General features: G+C 48.3%; 1 protein-coding gene across 16 annotated transcripts in view; it reads left to right on the plus strand.

Moving 5' to 3' along the window:
- Agap1 (ArfGAP with GTPase domain, ankyrin repeat and PH domain 1) overlaps positions 1-12,377 on the plus strand; it is a 435,924-nt gene that overhangs the window by 328,688 nt on the left and 94,859 nt on the right. For 13 of the 16 annotated variants that reach the window (XM_085839355.1, XM_085839372.1, XM_029480713.2 and 10 more), the window contains one exon: positions 3,821-3,982. The exons of the other annotated variants lie outside the window; for them this stretch is intronic. In XM_085839355.1, the coding sequence (XP_085695481.1) occupies positions 3,821-3,982 (162 nt within the window). The remainder of the gene's footprint in view (positions 1-3,820; positions 3,983-12,377) is intronic. 16 annotated transcript variants of the gene reach the window in all.

Consider the following 12,377-nt stretch of genomic DNA (forward strand, 5'->3'; position numbering starts at 1 on the left):
AGGAACAATGGGGAGTGAGGAAGCTCAGGGTAGAAGCCTCGCACTTGACTGCTCGTATTTTAGAACAGGGGAGGTGGATATGAAGCAGCTCCTGGGGATCCTCAAGATGTGAGAGTCAGGACATAAATACTTACGCTGCAGGTGCCTGTGTGTGGGATCCAAGTAACAAGGAACTCATCCCGTGTCCACGAGGCTGCTGTCAGTCTGGCCACTCAGGTCTCAAGCCAAGGCCATTTTCCCTGTCTCCTGTGACCAAGGGACATGTCCCCTTATGATTCCCATCATCCCTCACTGTCACCACAGTCTTCTCAGTGCCTGGTTGCATCAGCCTTCGGCAAGTCTCTATGTAGGCTCTTCTGCCAGGCCCTGGTGCCTAGCTGCAGGTCTGTTTTCTCTCCCAGAGTGCCTGGCCTACCATTTGGTCCCTCAGGTATCTGTGTGCCTTGGTTTCCCCCTTAGCCTGGTGATGAGGCAGAACTCTTGGAAGGTACCACATCAATACCTGCCCTACTGTAGGACAGGAAGGCTGGATGGGGGTAGATTCCAGGCCGTGGGCCATGGACTGTTTACACAGTGGCACATGTGGAAGATCGATGCAGCGGGGAAGAGAGTAAGAGTTATCTCCTGCCTCCATCTCTGTATGAGCAGGAGCGGCCTCTGGGCTTCCCTTGGAGTCTTGTGCCCTGTGGATTCCAGGGCACACAGCAGTGACTGGTTCAGTCCCATCCTTGTCTGAGAGTAAACATAAAGGCTCTCAAACGTCGGGTTTGCTTTCTGACTCCTGGTCAGACCCAGAAGCACTTCCATGTCTTCCACAGTAAGGCAACTCTTGCTCTTTTCCGCCCACACCCTCCTCATGACACGGTTGTGCTGCTGTCTTCCCATTAGTCTCAATCACTGGGCCCTGAGGGACCCCTCCTCTGTCCCCAGAGCCACAGTCCTTGTGTGTGGATGAACCCTCTCTCATCCCTGTTCATCTGTAGGGTTGACATGTCTGCTGCAGATGGGGTCCTTCAGCACGCTGTGCTCCAGGAGCAGGACCCAAGTAAAACAGTCTTTTATGGAAGGCATCAAGCAAGAAATTATATAGGCATTCTTTTCAGGCCTTAGACATTGGCTCCATGGGGACAGGGGTTCTGCCCTTTATTCTTTGACAGTGGCTGGCTCAGAGAGCATGCTCAGTAAGTATAGGCTGAGTGTAAGGGAGACTCTCTCCCATTGTCAATAGATCCCATTCATGACTGTAGTCGTTCACCTAAAATAGTTTCCAGACAGTTGGAAACTTGCAGGACAGTGGTGGACACAAAAGCATACTTGTGGTGAGTTTTCAAGGACATGGCAGAGTTGATGGCACTCTGCTGTTTCACCGGGGACCATAGGTCCCCTCCCATTGTACCAGTACCTCGGCCAGTCAGTTCTTCAGTAAAACTGGCAAATGCAGGCAGAGTTCCCCATGGCTGCTGTCCTGGTGAAGAGAGAAACCGCAAACCCTGGGTCCATGAAGCTGACATCAGAGCCAGCCAGTGATGCTCCTGTGGCAGACACTTGTCTCCACGTGGAGAGAGCCAAGCCAGTGAGGCAAGGAAGGGCAGACGCTATGGGCCAGCCTCTCACAGACTTCCTCCTTGTGCTTCATGGTTTCCTCCCTACCTTCCTGTGCAGACCTCACTGCAGCTTCCCATCAGAAGAGGGAGGGACAAACCACAGTAGATGCAGGAGAAGCAGATGCTGCCCCTGGAGGCCTGTCCACTGAAGTGAGCCCTCTCAGAGGCACTGGTGAGAACAGCAGTGGCCAGCAGTGAGAAGGAGAGCTTTAGTGAATCGTGCGTAACCCGTGCGTGCTTCAGAGAACTGCAGAAACGATAGTGTACAGGCAAGAGAGAATTCATGCATGTGCTCTAACTGTCTCAGAGAAACGGTGGTATGTGTCGGACAGTAGTTTAATTACCGTGCACCTCCCACCCCTGTGTTAGGCGTTATAGGACACTTAGGGAAAAGGAAGCCTTCATTGCTCCCAAGTTAGCTTTAGACTGCTCTCCCCAGTGCATTGTCCACACTCAGACCCTCAGAGTAGAGATTTAGCATAGTAGCTTAGGATGAAGAATTACTGACTCTGTCACAGAGGTGTCAGTGTAAAACTAAAGGAACAGGGCAATGGGACACCCAAGCTTATTACATGGAAAGGTCTTCTTGTAGTAGCAGTGAGTAGCTTTGCCTCCCTACCTGATGAGTGAGCCCTGTAGGGACAAGGCAGGCATGGACCACTATCAGTAAGCCTGGCACACAGAGTATGCATCAGAGGGGGCCATCTTTTGAAATCTGTGCGTGAAATATTTAAAAAGAGCAAAAGTGCTCAACCGCAAGATAGCACACAGAAGGAGTGCTTTAGGGTAGGCAACCATCTTGGAGTTCTGCTAACTGTCTAAGCAACTAGATGAGGGCTTTGGGAAAACAGATTGCATGTTTGTTGGTTGGTCTTAGTGGTGATGGTTGCTGGTTGGTTTGTTGTGTTGGTTGGTTAGTTGGTTGGTGGTTGGGTTGGTTGGTTGAGTTGGGTTTTGTTGAGCCAGGGGGTTTGGGGGGGTCTCACTATGTAGACCAATCTGTCCTGGAAGTCTCAGATTCTACTGCCTCTGCCTCATGAGTGCTGGGATTAAAGGTGTGTGCCACCATGCCTAGCCAGAAGCTGTTTTAATTTAAACCCTGACCTTCACCACCACCTAAGCCAGCCTGCCAAACCACAGGCTGAAATGGGCCTCAGGATTGACGTCTAACTGGAGTTCAGATCACCCAGGGAGAAGAAGCAGCGGCGTGAACTAGAGAGCCTGGTACAAGTGGGAGGGCAGCAACATCCAGAGGTGGAACAGAGGGTGGTAGGTATCCAGAGCATTCTGTGGCGCACGTCAGCGGGGATCTTAGAACAGTTTTTCAGTGGTGGACCCCCAACTTTTAGAGGGTAGCCGTATTCAGAAAGCAGGAGCTAAGGGGATAGGAGTCAGTGCAGGCCTTTCTGTCCTTGGTCTGGTGACTTAGGACAAAAGGACTCTGAAAGTTTCCGGTGGGGAGAGGTATGACACCCACGCTCTTCTGGCCCCTGCTCAGGGTTCTGTTCTTTCCCTGTACATCTGTCTTTTCCCAGTCTTCCAGCACCACTTTTGCCTTCTCTTTGGTAAAGGTAAATAATAAACTGGGTTTCATTTATAGTAAGTTACTGTATGTGCACACTGGCTTTAAAGCCTCTCTGGGGAGTTTGAGGGACTCCTTGACCTGCAGCTACATGGTATTGACTTGGAGACACTCCTGCAGGCTCTTGGTGACTCGTGGCACATTGTGCCACCTCTCAGTAATTACAAAGTGGCGACATAGCCATGTGCCATCCTGCAGGGAGAAGGTGGTCAGGGATTGTTCATCCTGTGTGTACAGTTTCACAGCCACTCAGGACAAGTCTCTGCGGCTTTGCATGTGTCAGTTTCTCATTCCTGGTGCAGTAGGGTCGGAAAGGGAAGGAAAGGAAACATTGAGAATGGGAAGCTCGCCGCCCTGCTTTCCATGATGCCAAGTGTGAGCCTGAGGTCCCAGCAGTGCAGTCACACAAAGCACAGATTTCCTGCTTTGGGCTGTGAGGTGCACAGGACAAATGTGCTCATTGCAGAGGCCCCAGGCCTCCAACCCAGCCACCTTGTGCAAGGTGTCTCAGAAAAGACCTCACGCTCCAGTGCTTACACTGGAGGATGTTGCTTGAGCGAGTTTTTCCTCCTTTCCTTGCTCTGAGGTCCAAGTTCACCTTTGCCTTCTTTTGCCTTTTCCGGTTCGGCCGCAGACACGGGGCTGGGTGACTCGGTGTGTTCCAGCCCAAGTATCTCCAGCAGCACCAGCCCCAAGCTCGACCCACCCCCCTCCCCCCACGCCAACAGAAAGAAGCACCGGAGGAAGAAAAGTACCAGCAACTTCAAGGCTGACGGGCTCTCGGGCACTGCTGAAGGTAAGGGGCCTGGGCTCCCAGAGTGAGTGTCTGCACTGTGGGAAATGCCCTTGCTTGTGACGTCTACTGTCTACCCGGTGGCCAGATGTGGGCTTTCTGAAATGACTCCTACAAGTGAACTTAAATGTTTTTATTCCACACATGCATGTGGAGAGAGGTGTACACCTGCACACACACACACACACACACACAAAATGAGAGAGATGAATGTAACTAAACTACAGAAATATTCAAAAGAGAACCAGACTTTCAAAATGACACCAAGTTTTGTTGGTGAGATAGACAATCGCAGAATTCTGTCTTGAGCAAAGGATTTTGAGCCCTGTCACTCGGAACCTTTGTCTTTCCTTCTACCAAGGTTTTTCCTGAATGTTCCCCCAGTTAGAATGTTCAGAACTGTGGACTGCATGATGCTACTCCCAATAGTGAAAGTGGTTTTTGTGAGGTGGGCCATGTTGTTATGGGTATCATGAGGAGACCTTGCAGCTCTGGGGTTCCTGGCAGGGCCCGAAGCTCTTCTCCTTCACCAAAGTTGATCCGGTTTTGTCTCCTGCAGCTTCCTGCTGACAAGGTTAGAAAATGAAGAGCAGTTATCTTACTTGGGGATAAGTAAGGATGATTCTGCCATGTCATGGACGGTACCATTGAGCTAGATGCCACTGCTCTTCCCACAAATGCTGCCACTGAGACCTTAAACAGGAGCCACCAGTTGGTGGCAGCTCCAACCTGCCCCAAGGAAAGGCTGGGGAAAAGATGGTAGCATTACCTTCCATTCCAGCCTCTAGCCTGGGGACCCAAGCAAGAATTCCCCTAATGAGTGTGTCTCATATAACAGATGAGTGTCTAGGGCATGTCACCGTGTTTTCACTTGGTATCTGTTCTTCATGTCACAGCACAGCTGATGGTCAGTTCTCTCTGCAGCAGCTTACATGCATTGTTACCCACACGTGATCTGTGCTGTATAAACACTGTAAGATCAAGCCAGCAGGAGCATGTGCAGCTAATGGGGAGTTGGAAGGAATGTGGAGAGTGACATTGGCTGGCTTTCTGAACCCTGGGGGTCATCTGGTGGTGCTGTACTGTATGTAACCTGAAGCTGAAACAGGGTGGATCTATCCTAGCAGACAGACAGACAGCAGCTTTGAGAGATAGCTCTATAGTGCTTGCCTTCCAAGCACAGGAACCTGATTTCAAGCCCCAGATCATCCCTAAACCAGCCAAGCGTGGATAATACATGTTTGTAATCCTAGCTCCTAGGAGCTGAAGGCAAGCAGGTCCCTGGAACTCACTGGCCAGCCAGTCTAGTCTCCTTTGCCACGTTCCACAGTGAGAGATTCTGCTTTCAAAACCAACAAATAAAATGGTGCACAGTGCCTAAGGAATAATAACCAGGGTTGTCCTGTGCCTTCCACATCAGCATGTGCATGCATACAGGTACCACAGAAGCACATAGATCAGAAAATCCCTGCAGTGTCTCCAGCAAGGATAGATGACTGCACAGCACATGTTCAGAAGTCTCGGATGGGTCTACTGAGACACCTCTCAGTTTACTGACAGTTTCTAATAAAAGTGAATTCTTTTATTTTTAATTTAATTTTAATAGGCCTAGGTCCAGCCCGTGTATATCCTTTGGTTGGTAGATTCTTAGAGCCCCAAGGGTCCAGGTTAGTTGACTCTTTTGGTCTTGTGGAGTCCTGTCCTCTTCAAGGCCCACATTCCTTCCTCCTATTTTTCCATAAAAGTCCTCAAGCTCCATCCACTGTTTGGCTGTGGGTATCTGTATCTGTCTTAGTCAGCTGCTGGGTGGAGCCTCTCAGCGGCCAGCATGCTCCTGTCAGCAAGCATAACAGAGTATCATTAATAGTGTTAGGGATTGGTGCTTGCCCATGGGGAAAGTAAATTCTAATAAAGCCATCTATATAGTTTTCCCTAGAGAATGTTAACCTGCCCCACTGCAGTGTGCCATTTTTATGAGAACTTTTTTTTTTTTTTTTTTTTTTTTGAGTCTGGGTTTCACTATAGAGCCTCAGCTGTCCTCAAGCCTAGAATCCTCCTGCCTCAGCCTCCTGAGTGCAGGATGTACCTGTGTGGCAGCTGACAACTGTCTGTAACTCTAGTTCCAGGCCCACTGATGCCCTCACATAGACATACCTCCAGGCAAAGCACAAGTGCACATAAAATAAAAAATAAATCCTTTAAAAGAAATGTTTTCTGTTAACTTCTCTGTCCCACAGCACTGACTGCTGGTCCCCTAGGGCAGTCTTCTGCTCACAGCCTCCTGTCTTATCTGAGATGCAGACAGTGTCACAGCACCGAGCTTCTTAACCTTTTCTGTGACCAAGATGTATAAAATAGGTATTCATATCTATAAATAATAGATTTTTAATGTATTTTTAAACAATATTCATATATATACACACACACATACATACATATATATGTGTGTGTATATATATAGATATATATCTCCATTTATTAAAGACAAAAGTACTTGCTGCTCTTCCAGAGGACCAGAGTTCAGTTCCCAGCAACCATGTCAATTGACCAACAGCCACCTACAATGCCAGCTACACACACAAACACACACACACACACACACACACACACACAAATCATCTTTAGGAGACAAAAGTCCATCCTACACCCATGAGATGGATGCTTCCTTATTTTTGTATAAAGATTTAAATCTTGGCTGGATGTTGGAACCAGCATCCTAGATGCCTAGAGCATCTTCAACAGTTTTCAGACTTGATCAATATTTTGATTTTATAATCATCAGGGCTGAAAATACCACTCTTCATAAATACATAGTACAGAACAGCGGAGTGTATATATATATATATAAAGTATGTAGGGCCACTTCAGAAATTGTTGGAAATTCTGCCCCAAGCCAAAATGCATTTAATGATTTTATTCTTAGTGAAAGTCAAGTCAGCAGCTCCAACGGAAGTCCTTAAAAATCAAACATTCTAACTGCATTTCAGAGATAGACTGATTTGACACTGACACTCTGAGGAGTGGAAATACTAAGTCTCTGTTTTCTGTGTTTCCATTATATTTTTATACATGAGTTCAGTGTAAATACTGTCGTCAAGAGAGGGCCAAAGGGTGGGGTCATGGGTCTACTGCGTAAGGAACCGCACTGTAGAAGAGACCTGTCAGGTAGTGGGTGGCTCTCTCTGCCTTCCACCCCATGATGGTAATAGACAGCTACAGTCAAACGAATATAAGAAAAATAAAATCCCCTAGATAGCTAATTCAATCAGAATCCTAGGGAGAAAGCTGATAGTGTGCCCAGGCTGGTCACTAGAGATTTAATGAAGGGACTCCAGAGACATAAGGAACCTGGAGAGGAAGTAAGAGGAGAGGAGGGAGTGTCCCTGGCAGATGTTTTGGCCTTCCCTAGAGGGACAGGTGCAGAGCACCCATGGACTGGGCGCCAGTTGTCCAGGGAGTGTCTCACCAGCCTCCCCATCTCCTCTGCCGTGTCCTCAGTGTAAGTGTACCAGTAGCCAAACACCTCAGACTTGGGGCTGCTAGTCTGCTCCATGGAGCCTCTTGCACAACCCTGAAGAAAGAAAGCAGCCCATAGTCTCTGTCTTTCACATACGCCATAGATCAGAGAGCTAAGGGGTGTAGTGTTCATTAATGGAGCCCCGGGGCTCCCTGCATGCCCCAGGGTGTCATCCCCAGTTGAATGGCAAGAGCTGCTCCTCCGGCTTCCTGAGATGTCTCCCTCTGTGGTTTTGGAGGACTGAACAATCGTGTAAGTACTTACCCCCTCAGGGACCTCGGCACAACAGAAATAGCCACTCTGGCTCCCTTGCAATCGTCTTTCTTGGTGATGAGCGTTAATGCCATCTCTGCCACCTGGCAGAAGAGGCCTTACCAACTTAGCAGAACAGTTGTTCTGATCTTAATACTAGCATGTGTGTGTGCAGATGCTGTGTTGAGACCTGTTGCTTGCATGCTAATCTAAAATTTAATAGTAAAATTAATCAAATGAGCACAATAAATTACAAGAGCAGAGACTGTCTCTTTACAAGCTTTTAAGTAAGTATTTAGGGCTCCAACATGGTAATTTGACAATCATATCTAGGATTTATTAGTGGATTTAGGGAGTTTGAGCCCCTTCTCAGGTAACCATGGGCATCAAAGGAGTTCTAAGATGTGGAGGTTATGTAGTGCCTGCCTACTCCCTCCGATCTACTACCCTGCCCCATGAAGGCTCAGAGGAGGGTGAGGCAAAGTCGAGACAGTGGAAGACCCCTCTCCCATTGTGTGTCGGGTCCACAGGTGGCACAGTAGAAGCTGCCATCCTCTCCCCTTAGCACCTGTTCCCTCCCATGTCCAAATGATCATGTGATCCCACATGATTCCTGCCCCTGCACTGCCTTGAAATACCTGTGGCGTTCTGGATCTTCAACTGAGTTTAGCTTGTTGAGGATGATTACACGTACTGAAAAAATTGGTTGTGTCAACTAGGTCTGGTAGTCGTGGACCAGTGAAGAGCTTAGAAAGGGTAGGGAGGGAGCTGAGCCTTGTCCTGGACCTCTGGTAGCATAGAGAATGGTCGGGTAGGGCATATGGCATGTGCAGTCGATGCCAGATGACTGTCAAGTACTAGGTGGTCCTGACTAGTCAAGAAGAGTGTCAGTGGGACCCTTGTGTGGAAGCCTCGAGGAGGTGACTCTGGGTTAGAAGGAAGCTGTACGAGCCAGGCAGTTCTAAGAGGCAATACCCAGCACCACAGTAAGGGATATGGATTCTGAAAGACTGCTAGCACCATCTTCTGTGTCCCGGGACTCAGACTTACAAGTGTGTGCCTGGGAAGGCTTCAGACACTGGAGTTCCTAGGTTTCTAATGACTTAACGGGGTATTGTCTTTAAATCTTGATACCTTCTGGATTCCTTCCTAGCTATCATCCAACGGTGAGATCATTGCTGAAAGGAAGCCACAGCCAGGGAGCTCTGCTTCCTGTCCCCAGGTCTGGTGGACCTCATTAGTGTTACCACATTCATGCAAGTTTGCATCAAGTGCTAATTTCCCTGTTTCCCCGGTAAGAAGGCTGAAGGAGAGAAAGGTTAAGTGTCTTTCTTGTCCAAGGTCAGATTGCTGGTAGGTGACAGAACCGTCTCTTGATTTTCTTTCCACCAGACAGAAAGCAAGGCTTTGAGGTATATAGGAAGCGGCGTTTGAATCTAGGAGTGGAGCATACTGAAAAGCCTCCTTGAATTTCTCAGATTCCACAGATAAGACCTGGGCTTTCATATAGGTCTGAACATCTAGAAGGTATATGGCAAAGATCTTTTTCTTAAAAATCAGGACCCGTCTCAGTGTATCCAATCTTATTATACAACAGCATCTGTGGAATTCCTGGTGTTGCGCACCCCCCCCCCAACTTACCTCCCCCAAGTTCACACAGAGCTTTGTGTGATAGGTCTCAATGGGAATTTATTTCCTCCTCACCTCATTCCTTCAGTGCTTTCTGGGTCTTTACTGAACCATTGAGTGGTTGATCCTGAATGGCTATTAAAGGATTATCCTAGACAAGGTAAGTCACCCACAAACCTCTCTGTTACAGCAGAAAATGAACTGTTCATCCCAACTGCCTCACCAACCAACCAGAGGTAGGGCCCAAGATGTTGACAAATTCCATCAACTCTCAAGTGGCAAAGGTCACCTTCTACTTGGTTTTGCTTCACTCTCACAGAGGAGACCCTGAAATTATGAATCATTCCTTTTTTTCTTTTTCTTTTTTCCTTTCATCAAATATTAAGCAACCACCATAGGGAAACAAGATGGAGTGGGCACCATTGGAGACACTGGGAATTAACATCCAGGTCTGCTTTTTCCCCCAGGGAGTTCAGAACCTTCAGATGGCACAAACAGGTACTCTAAATGGTACATACCTAGGTTGGCAAAGGAACGCCCAGGAAAGGTTTGGCATTCAGAGGCGTAGCCACATACCCAGGTTATATGTGAGCGAAGGCTCATCTGGCTTATTTAGAACTTAGTTTTGGATTTGGTACACAGTGGTTCTCATTTAATAAAACTTAGGAAGAGATCACTTTTTCCTATGTACTTCAGCATGATCACCATGGGATAGAAGTCAGATGATGCTCCAGGAGGTCCTTTGCAGAAAAGATAAGAATTAAGCATGAGCATCCAATGGTTGCGTAGGATTATCAGCAGGTAATCTATGCGGCGCACAACAGCTCTTATTCTCCTACCATTTGGCTCTGATGAGTGCCATATGCTTTGGGCTGTCAGAGTAAGCTGGGGGTCCTACCTAACATGATTAGGTGGTCAGTGTGTTTCTTCTGTTATCAGAGCATAGCAAACTCTTGGGTGTCTGTTACAGTGATGTGCATGGTGTACACATGACCAGCAGAAGTCAGGGCCCAGGGCCTGCCGTGCACATGTGATCCCAGCCTGCATGTGCTTTTCAGTTTTGTGTCATTGCTGGGAGGGAAGGAAGTGGGAGATTTATGAGGGATGCTGTCACCTGTCACTGCATGTCCTTTCTGTCACCATCCCTCCGCATGTCTGCTTTTTGCTCTGAGTTTGGCATCTGGCCTGGAAGGCAGGGGATTGTGAGGTCTCCAGCAGCAGCAGCATGGAAATTGCATAGTCAGCAGTCATTTGCATGTCATGAGATCCTGAACCTAACCTATTATTGAGCAGGCGTGTATGTTTGGGTGCGGGCCATCCTGACTCATTGAATTGTACCAAAAGTCAAAAACCAAGAATCCCACCATGATCCCAAAGGTAATACTATAATGTAGTGGTTTTGATGCTCTGTCCAAGGCTGCCAGAGACTGGCAGGATCTCACCACCCTTGAGCTGTAGGTTCTAGGAGACACCAAGGAGCCCTGATGGTCTTGATACCCACACACCAGATAGGCTTTCCAAAGAGAGTCCTCAGGCAGCTCCCTCCAGCTTCCCAGAGAACAAACCTGCTGAAACTGAGCAGGGCTGAGCTTGTTCTAGACATTGACATCGTATATTGGGCACAGTTGACTCAAAAGCCATCCTGCAGGGTACAGTTCATCCTTCACAAACACACATAAGCTGTAAGCGCTCTCAGATCCTTTGTGGAAGTCAGCAGGTTGGAAGTAAACAAAGATGAGTCGATTACTGCGGGGGAAGCCGGAACAGAGAATTCCCACCATGACAAACCAGCCGATAGGAGAGAGGTTTTGGTCTTTTTGTAAGTCCACACAAACTAACAGGGTTAGCTTCAGGACCATGAAAGTGCGTTGAGCACCTACTGAATGCCAAGTGCTGTGCTTGACACTATGTGGGAACTAGTTCCCTTGAACTGGGAACAGTGATGGAGACAGTAGAAAGCAATGGCTGGTACCAGAACATCTGGTTGCCTGGGAGACTTCTCGAAGGGACAAAGTGTCCCCATTGCATTTGATAGTGTGAAATGTCTATTCTCCTATGGCACGAAAATAGGGTAATTCTGTTAAAGGAAAATGAGATCAGTCCTAGGAGGTGGCTCAGAGCCCTTTCATTGTCCTTAGGAGACTGCCGTGGGGCAGGACAAGTGATCAGTTGAAGTTCCCTGTCCCCTGCCATACAGGAGAATAAAACCATTCCTGCAAGACTTCACTGTGGAATCCAGATATGCAACAGGCCTCCACACCTTGCTGTTTGCCTGGCCCTGGAGGTGTTCTTCCTGCCTGAGGGGCTCTATGCCTCCAAAGAACCAGTGGTGACATGTTTTCCTCTGCTCAGCTGGGAGCTCCTGGGTCTGCTGGCATTCTGCAATCAGGATCTGCCTTGAAGTCTTCGCGAGCCGTGGCCGTCACTTAATTCAGTGGTGGAGTTGTGACCCCTGAGACCACCTAGGGAGAGGCAGAGGGCTCTCATGCTGTACCCCTCTAGTTACTGCTTCTTCCTCAGTCTAATTCATCACCTACTTTCTGTACCTCATCTTGCCCTGCCTCGTGGGCCTTTCTCTCAAGCTTTTGAATAGACCATGACGGTCCCTTCGCAAATCACGGGATCCATTGTCATACATTATCAGACACCTACAAAGCCACAGCAGGGCTATCACTGCCCTGAATCATGGCATCCCTGTGGGTAGTCAAGAATGAGGGTCCTTCTGTTTCACAAGCGTAGAGAAAGGATCCGTAAAGCAGTGATGTTCCCCAGACACTGATGGGGGCTGACATCAGAGGCTCTGCTAGGCCTCTAGGTCAGGGTAGTCTGTGTTTAGCTTTGTGCCTGGTCATTTGCTTGGGCATGGACTCTCGGGGTACCACTTCCCTGGTCCACTTGTGTTTCTTTGCAACACTGCCAGGCTCAGCAGGGCCCTTGCCCTCTCTGCTCTTGAGAGTGGGAAACAATCCTTTCCAAACTGATCTCCTTCTGGCTTCTTTG

This window comes from Mus caroli, unplaced genomic scaffold, assembly GCF_978045245.1.
Source record: "Mus caroli unplaced genomic scaffold, Mus_caroli_1 scaffold_1, whole genome shotgun sequence".
Lineage (NCBI taxonomy): Eukaryota > Metazoa > Chordata > Mammalia > Rodentia > Muridae > Mus > Mus caroli.